The 17368-nt window shown below is 43.2% G+C and overlaps 1 protein-coding gene across 2 annotated transcripts in view; it reads left to right on the top strand.

The window, feature by feature from the left end:
* NDEL1 (nudE neurodevelopment protein 1 like 1) overlaps nt 1-10181 on the top strand; it is a 37314-nt gene extending 27133 nt beyond the window's left edge. Inside the window, exon 9 of one of the 2 annotated variants that reach the window (XM_075279315.1) lies at nt 7679-10181. In XM_075279315.1, coding sequence (XP_075135416.1) covers nt 7679-7760 — 82 coding nt within the window. In that variant the 3' untranslated portion in view covers nt 7761-10181. The remainder of the gene's footprint in view (nt 1-7678) is intronic. The other variant, XM_075279316.1, reaches the window with a different exon arrangement.
* The last annotated feature ends 7187 nt before the right edge of the window (nt 10182-17368 follow it).

Raw genomic sequence — 17368 nt, 5'->3', positions numbered from 1 at the left:
CGTTTCTCTACGACTTGACAGTAATGGGATTATCAGCCTGAGAATTGAGCTTTGTACTTACAACGTGACCGTGGCCGAGGTGTCTGCAATGCCAAGAGAGTGGGCGGGGGGGTCGGGCTCGCTGCTTTATCTCCTTTAAGATGTCATCAGTGTGTTAGGTAGACGCATTACATAACTACAGGACAGGGCTAAAGTCAGGAGTCTTAAAGGCTTGGTGTGTGCGGCCTGGCATGTGCGTGTGTGGCCAGGCGTGTGCGGCCAGGCATGTGCGTGTGTGGCCAGGCGTGTGTGTGTGTGGCCAGGCATGTGCGGCCTGGCGTGTGTCCGCATGTGTGCACCTATATATATATATAGACCACTGGAGAACCTCCGTTTAGTTCTTGGTGACTCCTTTTGCTTGCAGTACCACTTCTCACCACTGACTACAACAAGGTGTCTTCCCATAGGTAACAGTGCAACAGCGCCTCCTCATGGCTATGTCTTCTTACTCTATGGTGACAGTTTTGATATCTCCTGCAAGTTCTTTGCAATTTCCAAGAGGCTGATACAAATAATCCCTAAATTCTCGCAGACACTTCTGTAACCTTGTCCTAACAGAGCACAGCCCTCCCCTCCCCCAATCCTGCGCCAGCTATAAATGGCTGAGTAGTTGGAGCCATTTATGTCGCGCCTCTGTGTGTCCCCGTCCGCCTTGTATGTTGTGTACAGTCTGCTCTGTTATGATGAAGGTGCAGAACATGGCAGCGATGCTCCGGCTGGGTTATATTGGGTGTTTGCTGCCGTCCCGTCATTCTACATTGTATTGGTGGAAGCAAATCTGTTCTACCAGATGATTGTCATCCACCATGACGGCGCCTCCTCAGTCCAGGATTACTGGGACGTATTTCCCACCTCATTTGCCTCGTGGATCCAGTGTTAGTTTGTCCCATAACAGTGACCTACAGCGATTACATTGTAAGTGCTTTATGGAGGCTGACTGACCCTGAGCAGACACTCAAAGGGGTTGTTCGGCTCCATAGAATAGGCTGTCAACTACTGATCTGTAGGGGTCCAACACCCAGACCCTGCGCGGATCATCTGTTCTAGTTGTAGCGGTGCTGCAGTTCACTGAAACCTCCGCTCTGGAACTGAAAGGCAAACAGGCCTGGTAAACGATGAATGTGATGTTATTGGCCCATGTCCTGGAAGTGGCACAACGTCAATCAGCTGATCGGTGGGGTGCCAGGTCTCTGAGCAGGGCTGCAGGTCCAAGTGCCATATGACAGTGTTCAGAGCGCTGTATACAGTATCTGACTCTGTGCACTGTATACAGTATCTGACTCTGTACATGGGATCTGACTCTGTACACGGTATCTGACTCTGCACTGTATACAGTATCTGACTCTGTACAATGTATACAATGTCTGACTCTATACACTGTATACACTATCTGACTCTGTACACTGTATATTGTATCTTACTCTGTACACTGTATACGGTATCTGACTCTGTACACTGTATACTGTATCTGACTCTGACTCTGTACACTGTATACAGTATCTGACTCTACACTGTATACAGTATCTGACTCTGTACACTGTATACAATGTCTGACTCTATACACTGTATACACTATCTGACTCTGTACACTGTATATTGTATCTTACTCTGTACACTGTATACTGTATCTGACTCTGTACACTGTATACTGTATCTGACTCTGTACACTGTATACTGTATCTGACTCTGTACACTGTATACAGTATCTGACTCTGTACACTGTATATGGTATCTGACTCTGTACACGGTATCTGACTCTATACACTGTATACAGTATCTGACTCTGTTCACTGTATACAATGTCTGACTCTATACCCTGTATACGGTATCTGACTCTGTACACTGTATACGGTATCTGACTGTTCACTGTATACAATGTCTGACTCTGTACACTGTATACAGTATCTGACTCTACACTGTATACGGTATCTGACTGTTCACTGTATACAATGTCTGACTCTGTACACTGTATACACTATCTGACTCTGTACACTGTATATGGTATCTGACTCTGTATACTGTAAACAATGTCTGACTCTATACACTGTATACAGTATCTGACTCTGTACACTGTATACACTATCTGACTCTGTACACTGTATATGGTATCTGACTCTATACTGTAAATAATGTCTGACTCTATACACTGTATACTGTATCTGACTCTGTACACTGTATACAATGTCTGACTCTATACACTGTATACACTATCTGACTCTGTACACTGTATATTGTATCTTACTCTGTACACTGTATACGGTATCTGACTCTGTACACTGTATACTGTATCTGACTCTGTATACTGTATCTGACTCTGTACACTGTATACAGTATCTGACTCTGTACACTGTATACAATGTCTGACTCTATACACTGTATACACTATCTGACTCTGTACACTGTATATTGTATCTTACTCTGTACACTGTATACGGTATCTGACTCTGTACACTGTATACAGTATCTGACTCTACACTGTATACAGTATCTGACTCTGTACACTGTATACAATGTCTGACTCTATACACTGTATACACTATCTGACTCTGTACACTGTATACTGTATCTGACTCTATACACTGTATACGGTATCTGACTGTTCACTGTATACAATGTCTGACTCTGTACACTGTATACAGTATCTGACTCTACACTGTATACGGTATCTGACTGTTCACTGTATACAATGTCTGACTCTGTACACTGTATACACTATCTGACTCTGTACACTGTATATGGTATCTGACTCTGTATACTGTAAACAATGTCTGACTCTATACACTGTATACAGTATCTGACTCTGTACACTGTATACGGTATCTGACTGTTCACTGTATACAATGTCTGACTCTGTACACTGTATACAGTATCTGACTCTACACTGTATACGGTATCTGACTGTTCACTGTATACAATGTCTGACTCTGTACACTGTATACATTATCTGACTCTGTACACTGTATATGGTATCTGACTCTGTATACTGTAAACAATGTCTGACTCTATACACTGTATACAGTATCTGACTCTGTGCACTGTATACACTATCTGACTCTACACTGTATAGGGTCATTCCATATCAAGTGATCCAAATAGGAATTTTTTTTTTACCTGACGTCTTTAGATTTTTTCTATTTTTATTTTTTATGAAGTACAACTTAAGTTAATTACAAATAAAAAGTTTTGAATTTTTTTCGTCATCAGTTAATTTTTTATAGACTTCTAAAGTTTTGAAAAAGTGTGAATTTTGGCCTGGTATGGCTTTACATTTTTTAACATATCTTGGGCTAGAATTAAGATAAATAGGTGGGAGAGGCATCATTTTTCTCAGAGCGGTACCGGCTTTCATTTGATATGTCACAAGACGAGGTTTCTTTATATTTTGTTTTGGAGAAATCAAATTCAAAATTTTGATGCGCAATTGTGAAAAAAATGTATGTTCTAAAATTGTGAAAAAATGCATTTGTGTTACTTGTGTTCTTGGTTATATTTGTACAGGTTTTCAACTTGGGACCAAATTGGGATCAATTTTTTTAAATTTTTTTTTAAGCCTTGAATCATCTGATTTTAGGTTTGTGTGGGCTTCTTCCTTTTTTCTTTTCAAATTACAACTTTCTGAATTCAACACTTATATGCAACAATAAAGAGACACAAAAAACAAATACTGTAAGTGCCAGAACAAATACATCTTATCATCATAACACAACTTGTCCAGCATTTTCAACCTGAATGCATTGAACAAACCGAAAGAAAAGAGCTGCTCATATCCTCAAGTGCGATTTTCTAAATAGTCTCATCCTAATTATATGTTAACAAGAGTACAAGAACCAATATTTATAACACCTATTTCTACATGTAACAATTGTTTTTTATTATATCACTAAACATGTAATTTATTAAGAAAAATAGTCCAGTAGATAAATCCTCATTCTATAAAATATGAACCAATCAAACAATTAATAGGACATTTTTAAACTACTGGCCTTTTATCATCAATTTGTCCTTTCTAGTGAGTAAAATGTAATCTTGTCCATAAGCGCTTACTAGCAATGGCCATTTCCTTTTGTGTCAAAGAGTACCGTATTTTTCGGACTATAAGACGCACTTTTTTCCCCCAAAATTTTTGGGGAAAAGAAGGGTGCGTCTTATAGTCTGAATGTGGCGCCTGGCATCCGCTGTAATAGAGAGGCGGAAGCCGGCAAGTGATAGACGCCATTACAGGTGCCGGGGCCTGAGACATCGCTACGCTCCTCTGCCCCGCATGAAGCCAGCAGCGGGAGGAGTGATGCTATTCCGCTCCTCCGTGCCCCCGCCGCTGGCTTCATCCAGGGCAGAGGATCGTAGCGATGTCTCAGGCCCCGGCGTCTATCCCTCCCCGGCTATCGCCTCTCTAGTACAGCGGATGCCGGGTCAGTATCAGCGGCCCCTTCTCCCCCGGGGCCGGTCCCCACCGGCCCCGTACCTCTGAAGTTGCAGGCCGGCTCCTGCGTGGCGATATCGCAGGAGCCGACCTGTTCGGGTGACAGCCGGGAGACTAATGAGGCTCCCCGGCCTGTCACTGCTATATATTAGAATTGCGGCTGGTCTCTATGACCAGCCGTAATACTAATAGACAGAATGTCCCATAGACGGCAATACAGTTGTATTGCCGTCTATGGGACTTGCGATCAAGTGACCGCAGGTTCAAGCCCCCGGGGGGGAATAAAATAGTAAAAAAAAAAAAAAAAAAACCTTTAAAAATATGAAATAAATAAAAGTTCTAAATCACCTCCTGTTTTTTTTTCAATACAAGATGATCTAAGCAATAGATATCCCCCAAAATGGTATAACTACAAATTACAGCTGGCCCCGCAAAAAACCCACTCTATGCATCCCCGTACAGCTGCAGGGTCACCTGTCAATGTGGCCTTGCAGCTGTTGCAAAACTACAACTCCCATATATTAAATATTTTACCAGTTTTTGCTTCAAAATTTTTTTTCCCTATTTTCCTCCTCTAAAACCTAGGTGCGTCTTATAGTCCGAAAAATACGGTATGTACGGCCTGTCATGGTATTCGGCTCCACCTGAGTTAATATCTGATTTTTGTTGACTTGTAAAATGTCTGGTTTTCTTGGATACACAAAGGATGGTGCTGGACCAGAAGGATGCAAAAAAGTCAATTTTATTGTCTTCATTTTCACAATCTTTGGAGAGTACAGTAGCCAGCCACCAGCACCGATCATATTCACAGGTCACATAACCAGTTATGTCATCCATTGCCAAACTTGTGCCGCCTTCTACCACTTCATGGACTTCACTGTCCACAGGCTGAACAGATCTGAATTCAAGATTTTCGGAATGACACTGTAATGGTTATATTTTAAAATATTATCCCATCGCGATCCCAACTTGAATTTTGGTACAGATGTGGCTAAGGGCATAGCAGGCCCATGTGCATTTTTTTGAAATTTTTAAATAAAACATTTTTTTCGGAAACGCGTTTTAAAATTTTGCGTTTGCATTCACATGGGTAAAATATTAACAAAGATACTCTTGTGACATATTTGGTGAAAGCCTGTATAGTTCTGAGTAGAATGGCGTTTATTTTGTTTCTCTATCTTTTTTCTAGCCTAAGTTATGAGGAGAAATGTAAAGGCAGGAAACACCAAAATTCGCACTTTTTCTGAACTTTGAAAATCAATTAAAAATCCAAAAAAATTTCTAGAATTTTTTTTTTCTTCACATTTTGCATTCTCTGACACACTATTACCAAATGACAAAATCTCAAAAGAATTAAAAATATAGAGGGAAAAATCATTGGTTCACTTGACACGGAATGACCCTATACAGTATCTGACTCTGCACACTGTATATGGTATCGGACTCTGCACACTGTATACGGTATCGGACTCTGTACACTGTGTACACTATCTGACTCTGTACACTGTGTACACTATCTGACTCTATACACTGTATACAGTATCTGACTCTGCACACTGTATATGGTATCAGACTCTGTACACTGTGTACACTATCTGACTCTGTACACTGTATACGGTATCTGACTCTGCACACTGTATATGGTATCGGACTCTGTACACTGTGTACACTATCTGACTCTGTACACTGTATACGGTATCTGACTCTGTACACTGTGTACACTATCTGACTCTATACACTGTATACAGTATCTGACTCTGCACACTGTATATGGTATCGGACTCTGTACACTGTGTACACTATCTGACTCTGTACACTGTATACGGTATCTGACTCTGCACACTGTATATGGTATCGGACTCTGTACACTGTGTACACTATCTGACTCTGTACACTGTATACGGTATCTGACTCTGTACACTGTATACAATGTCTGACTCTATACACTGTATACTGTATCTGACTCTGTACACTGTGTACACTATCTGACTCTATACACTGTATACAGTATCTGACTCTGCACACTGTATATGGTATCAGACTCTGTACACTGTGTACACTATCTGACTCTGTACACTGTATACGGTATCTGACTCTGCACACTGTATATGGTATCGGACTCTGTACACTGTGTACACTATCTGACTCTGTACACTGTATACGGTATCTGACTCTGTACACTGTGTACACTATCTGACTCTATACACTGTATACAGTATCTGACTCTGCACACTGTATATGGTATCGGACTCTGTACACTGTGTACACTATCTGACTCTGTACACTGTATACGGTATCTGACTCTGCACACTGTATATGGTATCGGACTCTGTACACTGTGTACACTATCTGACTCTGTACACTGTATACGGTATCTGACTCTGTACACTGTGTACACTATCTGACTCTATACACTGTATACAGTATCTGACTCTGTACACTGTATACGGTATCTGACTCTGTACACTGTGTACACTATCTGACTCTATACACTGTATACAGTATCTGACTCTGCACACTGTATATGGTATCGGACTCTGTACACTGTGTACACTATCTGACTCTGTACACTGTATACGGTATCTGACTCTGTACACTGTATACGGTATCTGACTCTGCACACTGTATACGGTATCGGACTCTGTACACTGTGTACACTATCTGACTCTGTACACTGTATACGGTATCTGACTCTGTACACTGTGTACACTATCTGACTCTATACACTGTATACAGTATCTGACTCTGCACACTGTATATGGTATCGGACTCTGTACACTGTGTACACTATCTGACTCTGTACACTGTATACGGTATCTGACTCTACACTGTGTACACTATCTGATTCTATACACTGTATACGGTATCTGACTCTGAACACTGTATACAGTGTACACTGTATACGGTATCTGACTCTGTACACTGTAGCCTAGTACATGGCCTCTGGCATCTGATCAGCTGATCGGGCTGAGGTCTGGGTGTTGGACCCCAACTGATCTGATACTGATGACATATCCATTCTCTCGGGGTCCTGGACAACCCCTTTAAGATGACAGATCTTCTCCCCATTGACCATCACTAGACACATCTTCTGCCGCCGCCGTCAGGACAGGTGTGAATGGTGGTTTAGGGACAGTAACGGAATGGATTTGCTTCTCCGCCATCTTGTCACCCCCCGCCTGTATCTGTGCATTAATGTCTCTCGCTTTCTGTCCGCAGGGCAATGAACGGCTACGACCCCCCGGGGATACTCGGCTCACGGCCCGCCTCTCCCCCCGGAATGCTCCCCCTCAGTGTATGAGCCCTGGACCGCGAGGACGGACTCTTAACCTTCAGTCTTCACGGTTTCCGAAAAAAGAACAAAACTTTGCTTCACTTTAACCTGTTCACTGCCTTTTGGAGGGACGCGGCGCTGCTCCCCCCGGGGACAGGAAAGGGGTTCAACTATATTTACTTGAGCTGGATTTGCGCAAATATACTCTCTCTGCCGCCGCCATTTTGGATGCTTCGTAACCCCTGGGACACGGCTTCTGCGACTTCTTCCTTCTCGTGTCTCGGTTTGCTGCACTGCTGTGAACCTTCCTGGAGACTCGACACAACCACTCCTATGTACTCTGCTCACACATTGGCCCTCCGAGGCTTGACGACGCAGCGGGCCAAGACGGCGGACGGTTGTTGGCGTCTCGTACCTGCTAAGGATGCACCAGGTTTTGGGTTCTCCAATCCAGAGCCCCAGATTCTCACCCCTCCCCCACCTCAGATCTATATTACAGGGTTGCAGCTCGGCTTGTGTCAATCAGAATGTCTATTTTCTTCGTTTTTTTTCCCCGGTTTCCTCCGCACTTCGTTTTTAAACCGTGAAATCTCTATCAGGTCACCAACAGGGCTGTGATGCTTTATGTGTGTACCCCCGAACCCCCTGTCCTGTGCCTCTATTCCTGTGGATGCCCTGATATGTACATAGATGTTACACGGACTTGTGCCCACTTAACCCCACGTAAAGAGCGCAGGCAGCCATCTTGCGGGTCAGAACGCTGCTATCACGGAGCGCCATCACTTGGATTCTCTCGTCATTGCTCATCACTGAGGCTGACGTATAATGGTGACCGATTTTGCTTTAATTCTTTGATCTTGAGTCACATTGCAGATTATGCTCCGGTCACATCCAAAGCGGCATTTGCATCGCTGCCGTGGTTCATTGTGGGAAATGTAGTTTCTACATCAGACACCGTACCGTAGTCTAGGACGTTTGCTTGTTCCAAGTGTCAGCGAGTAAGCTGCAGCTCTGGGTGTGAGTGGAGTATAAGACGTGATATAAGGAAAGCATGATGTGTTGTCCTCCTCCTTGGGCTCCATGCACACTGCAGTTGTCCTCCTTGGGCTCCATGCACACTGCAGTTGTCCCCCTTGGGCTCCATGCACACTGCAGTTGTCCCCCTTGGGCTCCATGCACACTGCAGTTGTCCCCCTTGGGCTCCATGCACACTGCAGTTGTCCCCCTTGGGCTCCATGCACACTGCAGTTGTCCCCCTTGATCTCTCTTTTATGTACAGCGGACTGACCCATTTTTTTTTCCTATGGTCCCATATTCACAACCACGCTTTTTACAGGTCCGTGTGGGGCGCCGTGAGTCTGGACGGCTCCTCCTCTTGTCCGCATTGCAGCCCGGGTCCCTGGAGAACATGGGCGGCACACGGGTGCGATCCATCCACGTGCGGCCCGTTCCATTTCTCACGGACCCCTACAAAGCACTTTCAGACCAACCTCAGATTTCATTGACTACATTGTACGCTTGTTGGTCAGACGACTAAGGGAACCCGTACACGCAGCAGATCGGTACGGCACAGTCACGTACGGTTTTACATTCATCCGATACGGTTTTCAGCCATGTTACATGTAGAGACGCAATATGGTGCCGGGTTATGGATGATTTGCCAGACCTATAGCTCTGTATGACATGTCTGAAGACCAATCAAGGAGTTTAACTTAGACTATGGCCCCAATGGCCGCTGACCTCCTGAAACAGCGTCGCCCTGTGCCTGGGTTGTGTCCGGTATTATCTCTTGGCTCCATTGAAGTAAATGGGGCTGAGCTGCAATACCGCACACAACCTGTGAAGAGGCGTGGCGCTGTTTTTGGACGAAAGCAGCTGTTTTTGTAATACTGTACAACCCCCTCTATACCGCAGCCTACAAGGGTCAAAAGGGATGCATTGCTGGTTTTGTTACCAGGGTAATGGTTAATAAAATGGAGCACTTTCAGGCCCAACCCCTTCCCCCACCTAATGGGCGTGAGTCTGTTTGATACACGGGTACTTTTCTCATATGACCACTGCTTTTCCCGGATCGCCCCCCCACTTATTATTTTAAAGCACACTTAATTTTAGCCTCGCCCCAAACTCGATGAGACTTTTCTGTCCCCTCCCGCCCCTCCCCCGGTGTTCTTATTGTTGACGTTGTGATATGACTGTTTACATTTTTTTTTTTTTGTTCGTTTTTATTGTATATAGATTTGTAAACATAATATTTTTTTGCCTAAGATATTTGTACATAACTTGGGCTACGTAGTTCTATATTTATTGAAGATTCTATACGGCATGTTCTAAGGACGGCGAGCGAGGGTCGGTCACAGGCGCGGCCAATAAGATCGCGACCCGTCTGTGACTAATAACGGTTTGTGACTGTTGGAAACGGTGGCCATTTTAGAAGGGAATAAAAACAAATGTACAAAAAAAGAAAAATCTGTCTGTTTATTGGGGGAGGGGTCCGTACAAGGGAAAGCTTACCGCAACGCAGTAATGGTGGCCGTAGTATTACATCACTAGGCGCAGTGTAATGCGGCTATTGTCACAAGTGAGCGCCGGCCTATGGGGTCCTTCATGGAGAACGACCATCTTGTGCAGCGGCCCAGTAGTTCCCTAGACTTAGTCTGATCTCATAGTCAGTTCTCTATTCATAGGCTAAGGCCGCGGGAAAAACTGCGGCAGCAACGCATCACAGCTTTACACAAAGTCTACAGCGGTTCCTCTGCAAAAATGCAACGAACAAGGCGTTTCCACAACGTGAGTCTTCAGCCTAAGCCGATGCTCACACAGAGAATTTTGCAGCTGATTTTGAGGCAGATTCCACTCCAAATTCCTCCTGTTGCGCCAGCGATGGACACTTTGTTTTTCAGCATGCTGACGCCGGTTCCTGCGGCTGGATCACTAGTCACTAAAGATGAGCGAACAGCCGTTCCAAACAGCACGCTCCCATAGAAATGAATGGACGTAGCCAGCACGTTGGGGGTTAAGCGACCGGCCGCCGGTAAAGTGTACGTGCCAGCTGCTTCCATTCATTTTTATGGGAGCGTGCTGTTTGGAACGGCTGATCCAAACAGTGTTCGCTCATCTCTACTAGTCACCCCAGTGCAAGCGTCATGTCGCACGTGAGCAGCCCCGCTGTATATGAGACTAATGGGGCTGCAGACACAAGGCCAGACTTCAGTTTTCGTTGTGTGTTCCACAGGGTTGGTTTTTGGAGAGGAAAAATAAAACTTCTCCAAATTCCATCAAGTGACTATACCCTAAGAAAGTTGGAGGGTTAACAAAGGGGTTATCCCACGAAAACCCGTTATCACCTTGTCCGCACATTGCTCATTCTGGAGAGGTTTGCACAATCTGAATGCGACTCACGGAGAGCCCAGCGGTCTTCCCAGCCATCTCCATTGTGACCGCTGCTCCATGTTCTCCTATTATGGTGTGCCCTAATATAGGACCCTGAATTGGATAACGAGTCAATGAATATGAAGCTGCACCATATGGCAGCACACCCAGCCTGGCCTGACGCCATCACTGCCTCTTCATTTCCTTCATCTTTGAGACTCGTTCACCTGGAGAATGTGTCCCCTGTTTGGTAAGTCCATAAGTAATATTGGGTGAGAAGGAGGTGGAGACGATTGCGTCCTCCATTACTGAGTCCACGCTGCAGTGCGTTACAAGTGCGGTGACCTGTCGCTAGTACGGGGTCTATGTGCTCACCAGTCACAAGGAGCCCCCGGACCACTGACCACTGTTTATGGGACACAGATCCCAAGAACTAGGGCTGCTTTACTCCCAGTCCAGGTGAGTACACACCTTTACTGCCCTCAAGTCAATGAGAGTGCCAAGTAACCAAAGTACAGTGTATGGCTGGGGTTCCTATGAAAAGAGATAGGGGGCGCACAGTCATTATCAGTGAGGGTCTCTAGGGTCAGGCCATCACCAATCAGCCGCTTAAGCCTTATCCTTACACTGATGCCTTTGGCCTTTCTTCCTGTCCATTGGTGAACATGACTGGAGCAGATCTGTAATACCAGACACGACCTCTGAACAGGTGTGGCAGTGTTTCATGAAGTAAGTGGCCATGTTTTACCAGTCCTGTACAATCCCTTTAAGTAATTGTTGTCCATATTGATCTGACATTGTGTGACCAGGCAGCCCTAATATAAAGGGGATTTACCAGCCTCTTATCCAAGATGGCCGAAGTGCGGTTTCTGTCCTTGTTTTCAGGTTAGACCAACATGTCCATCAAGATTATGTCCCCTTAACCCCATGTCTATAGGGACGGTCAGTGCTGTTATCTCCTCAGAACTGGTGGCCGATTGGTGGCCTCTGACCCCTGTTCCCAAAACAAGGGGTTTGCATAAAATGCTAATAATTAGAGTAGTGGTCTCTATTATGTGGCTGCCAGTGCATGCTGGGAGTTGTAGTTTCACACACAGAGACATCATTTACATGTCACAGGCCAGGGTGTGCAATAGCACTGCAGAAGGTCTCTGTGTTACATAGCAATAAAGCTTGGTCAAAACTTGAACTGGTAAAGTGAGGCAGTTACCTAAAGCAGCCAATCACGTTCCAGCTAACATTACTCTAGCAAGTGCCTAACTTGAAAGCTGCAATCTGATTGGTTACTATGACCAAGCCCTAATATGAGAGGTTTGAGCTGATTGGTTACTCTGGCCAATGGTCTAAATGTGATAACAGTGAGGTGATTGGTTGCCATGGCCCACACCTAACATGGCAGCTGTGAGCTGATTGGTTAATTATTTTCCCCCTTCTGTCTGCACTAGTTATTATATGAGGCCTAGCAGCTGATAGTGACCTGCAGCCTGTGAGGAGAGCGGCGGAGGAGGAGGAGAGGTGAGAGGCTGAGACCTAATAGACAAGTGCAGGGCCATGGCCGCCATGTTGTGTCTTCTGACTGGAGGCCTCGCTGCTCTTTGTGGCCGCCATCTTTTGTTGGGTTTCCTGAGTTCCTCGTTGCAGTTTTATTGTCTGTGACAGTGTATAGTGTATGTCCCCTTATTTCTATGCTGATCTACTACTCCCTACATGCTGTGACTGCTAATAGTAATGGCTGCAGAGCCGCAGGTGGGAGATCACTGCTCTACAGAAACCCAGCAACACAAGGATCAATAACCTACCTAGCTCTGCTACATCTGTAAGTACAACTCTGTATACCGTACAATCAGTCCCCTCACTGCTGTGTGCGCTATGTAGCGCTGTATTGTGCACAATCTCCATAGAGTCTAGTGACCGGACAATAGTCCAGTGTACAGCACAAGGCTGCGGGCTATTCATGTCTGACAGATGCTGGAGATGTGAGAATCCCAAGTCCTCCAGAGTCTCAAGATATCTCAAAGATCCCATTGAGAATGTGAGAGGCCCATTGTGTATGGAATACCGTAACCACTACATCATTGTCACTACTGCAGCTGCCCTAACCTCATAATAGATAGGAGCAGTATTATAGTAGTTATATTCTTGTACATAGGAGCCGTATTATAGTAGTTATATTCTTGTACATAGGAGTAGTATTATAGTAGTTATATTCTTGTACATAGGAGGTAGTATTATAGTAGTTATATTCTTGTACATAGGAGGTAGTATTATAGTAGTTATATTCTTGTACATAGGAGGTAGTATTATAGTAGTTATATTCTTGTACATAGGAGGTAGTATTATAGTAGTTATATTCTTGTACATAGGAGCAGTATTATAGTAGTTATATTCTTGTACATAGGAGCAGTATTATAGTAGTTATATTCTTGTACATAGGAGCAGTATTATAGTAGTTATATTCTTGTACATAGGAGTAGTATTATAGTAGTTATATTCTTGTACATAGGAGGTAGTATTATAGTAGTTATATTCTTGTACATAGGAGCAGTATTATAGTAGTTATATTCTTGTACATAGGAGCCGTATTATAGTAGTTATATTCTTGTACATAGGAGTAGTATTATAGTAGTTATATTCTTGTACATAGGAGTAGTATTATAGTAGTTATATTCTTGTACATAGGAGTAGTATTATAGTAGTTATATTCTTGTATATAGGAGTAGTATTATAGTAGTTATATTCTTGTACATAGGAGTAGTATTATAGTAGTTATATTCTTGTACATAGGAGTAGTATTATAGTAGTTATATTCTTGTACATAGGAGTAGTATTATAGTAGTTATATTCTTGTACATAGGAGTAGTATTATAGTAGTTATATTCTTGTACATAGGAGTATTATTATAGTAGTTATATTCTTGTACATAGGAGCAGTATTATAGTAGTTATATTCTTGTACATAGGGGGTAGTATTATAGTAGTTATATTCTTGTATATAGGAGTAGTATTATAGTAGTTATATTCTTGTACATAGGAGTAGTATTATAGTAGTTATATTCTTGTACATAGGAGTAGTATTATAGTAGTTATATTCTTGTACATAGGAGTATTATTATAGTAGTTATATTCTTGTACATAGGAGCAGTATTATAGTAGTTATATTCTTGTACATAGGGGGTAGTATTATAGTAGTTATATTCTTGTATATAGGAGTAGTATTATAGTAGTTATATTCTTGTACATAGGAGTAGTATTATAGTAGTTATATTCTTGTACATAGGAGTAGTATTATAGTAGTTATATTCTTGTACATAGGAGCAGTATTATAGTAGTTATATTCTTGTACATAGGGGGTAGTATTATAGTAGTTATATTCTTGTACATAGGGGGCTGTATTATAGTAGTTATATTCTTGTACATAGGAGGTGGTATTATAGTAGTTATATTCTTGTACATAGGAGTAGTATAATAGTAGTTATATTCTTGTACATAGGAGTAGTATTATAGTAGTTATATTCTTGTACATAGTAGTAGTATTATAGTAGTTATATTCTTGTACATAGGGGCAGTATTATAGTAGTTATATTCTTGTACATAGGAGCAGTATTATAGTAGTTATATTCTTGTACATAGGAGTAGTATTATAGTAGATATATTCTTGTACATAGGAGGCAGTACTATAGTAGTTATATTCGTGTACATAGGGGCAGTATTATAGTAGTTATATTCTTGTACATAGGAGGCAGTACTATAGTAGTTATATTCTTGTACATAGGAGTAGTATTATAGTAGTTATATTCTTGTACATAGGAGTAGTATTATAGTAGTTATATTCTTGTACATAGGAGTAGTATTATAGTAGTTATATTCTTGTACATAGGAGTAGTATTATAGTAGTTATATTCTTGTATATAGGGGGCAGTGTTATTTTAGTAGTTTATCTTTTTGATCACTTTCCTTATAAATCTGGAAGTTTCTGGATATTTATTAGCGTTTTAGTCTCTTCCATCTGATCTTATGACTGACAGGATCAGACTTGATGTGATATAATATAGTCACACTCTATATCCTGGATTTCTGCCTGGTGACTCCATTGATGGTTCAGATTTTTAAGTTATTCGGATGAAATTCTTAGAATATTTGTGACTTCTGGGTGTCGCTCGCCCTCTAGTGTACAAGTTTTGTACTGCAGTGGATATTAACCCTTTCAGGGGTGCACACACTCTTGCAGTGAATATAACTTTACAATAAATTGTCACTGCACAGTATATCTTCTCTGGTATGCGCGCACTTGTCACATTACGGTGATATTACAATACACTGCACAGTATAACTTCCATACATTATATGTTCCCTGTTGGTATATTTCTAAGCCTGGTGTACACTGCTCCTTAGCTTACATTGGGCAGGTTTTCCTGGGTTCTCCGTGTCGGTTATCCCATGACGTAGTCGGTGCACAGTGTCACTTCTCTCGGCTACATCTGTCACTTGTATCGCAGTAAGTTATTATTCTTTTTTGCGCACTGTCACTGCGGCCTCTCCAGCTTTCCTGGATGTTTTCTACCAGTTTTTAGATCTGGTTTTGTTGCACCACACTGCACCCATTGCCCCATACTAGTTTTATCCATAGCTAGTGGTATTTTGTATCCGTTATGATTTCCCTTCAGTATAGAATACTTTGCGCCTTTTCCTTACCCATGCGGTTTTATGCGGAGTGACCCTTATGTGCGATCAGGATGCCCCCTGCCAGGTCACCCCCTTTATTACTGGCTGGGAATAGCTAACCTGCAAGGTAATCTCCGCCATTACCCCCCGGACTATCCTCCACCTTATACCAGACACAGGACAGTAGATGACACTTGCACTGTATTTATTTGTATAGCTTGCAGTCACCCTCAGTATATAAGCGGCGTTGTCTTACTCTTGTAAATAACATGATATAATTATAATGTGTGAAGGATCAGAGAGCGAATATCGTCAGCAATCTCAATACATCCAATAGTCTGAGCAAGTCTCCTAAAGTCTGTTGTAAGATTGTGCCCGGTCACCACTAGGGGGCGTCTACTGCGCTGTATTATGTTCAGAGCTCCCCCTAGTGGTTTTGCTACAGGAAGGCACACGTATCATGGGATTTAAAGAGACCTCGTGTCCTCTAACATTGGTGCTCTTGTATACCCCTGGGACGCTGAATTCAGTGTCAGTGTTGCCAGGATCTGCCCCGAGATATTGGTGTTAGTTTTGGCACAGATATCTCTGCGCTGTCAGAGGGGTCGGCCTAAGCTGGGCTGTGAGTGACCCCCTCCAGTGATAGTTTCAGCACCAATATCGGGGCACGCACCTGCAGACTATAGCGCTAATGTTGGAGGACCTAAAAGGTGCTCTTTAAAGGTGAAGATTCAGCATTGAATCAGAATTACAAAAATCAGATGGACCCCATAACTCTCCTGGGCTTCTGTCAGGGCGCCAGGCGTTCTACCAGATCCTGACCGAGCCTCGAACGTGTAATCCATTCATGTAAACCCCAACTCTTCCTGGAGCAAGAGGAAGGTGTTACGTGGCAATTGTCAACCTTCTGTGTATGCAATCAGGGGTTAGGACCGCCCACTGGACTCTTAATAAATTACAATTCCACAACACTCTGAATCCGCTCCGCTGCTCCTGCTATATAACATGCTGCCTACAGGTTGTATTACATGTCCTTAAAGAGATTCTCCAGCTAAATGTAATAGGGCAGAGGCCAAGAATGGCGCGGAGTGACTGCTTCTATGCTGCGTTTCTAGGGGCCCGGACTAGCGCTGTATAGCCACCAGGCCTTCCGGTTGGGACGCTAGGCGTATTACTAGGGACATGCTGCTATCGCAACTGAGGGCAAGGAGACTTAAAGGGGTTGTCTGATCAAAATGACTCATGTCTGTGTGTTCTGATATTGATGGCAAAGAAGGGTCTTCTGCTGACGTCCCTCCACTGCGAGCTGGAACGGAGAGCAGTGGTGAGGACCCCTTTAAAGCCAGCCCTTGCTCTCTTACTGTCTAAATATGACACCTAGGTGGAAAACCTCTTTAAGACTGAGGTCCCACATTGCGGAAACGCAGCTTTTTCTGTTGTAGATTTTGTTGCAGTTTTTATGAGCAAAAGCTAGAAGTATAAGAGCTTCCTATATATGTCCCATTCCTTTTGTAGCCATTCTTGACTTTGGCTCAAAAAAACGCAACAAAAACTGCAACAAAAAAAAGTTGCGTTTCTGCAATGTGGGGCCGTAGCCCGCAGCGG

Source organism: Leptodactylus fuscus, chromosome 6 (assembly GCF_031893055.1).
Source record: "Leptodactylus fuscus isolate aLepFus1 chromosome 6, aLepFus1.hap2, whole genome shotgun sequence".
Taxonomy (NCBI): domain Eukaryota; kingdom Metazoa; phylum Chordata; class Amphibia; order Anura; family Leptodactylidae; genus Leptodactylus; species Leptodactylus fuscus.
Note: the sequence above shows the minus strand (reverse complement) of the source record. Positions and strands in the feature narration are given on the sequence as shown.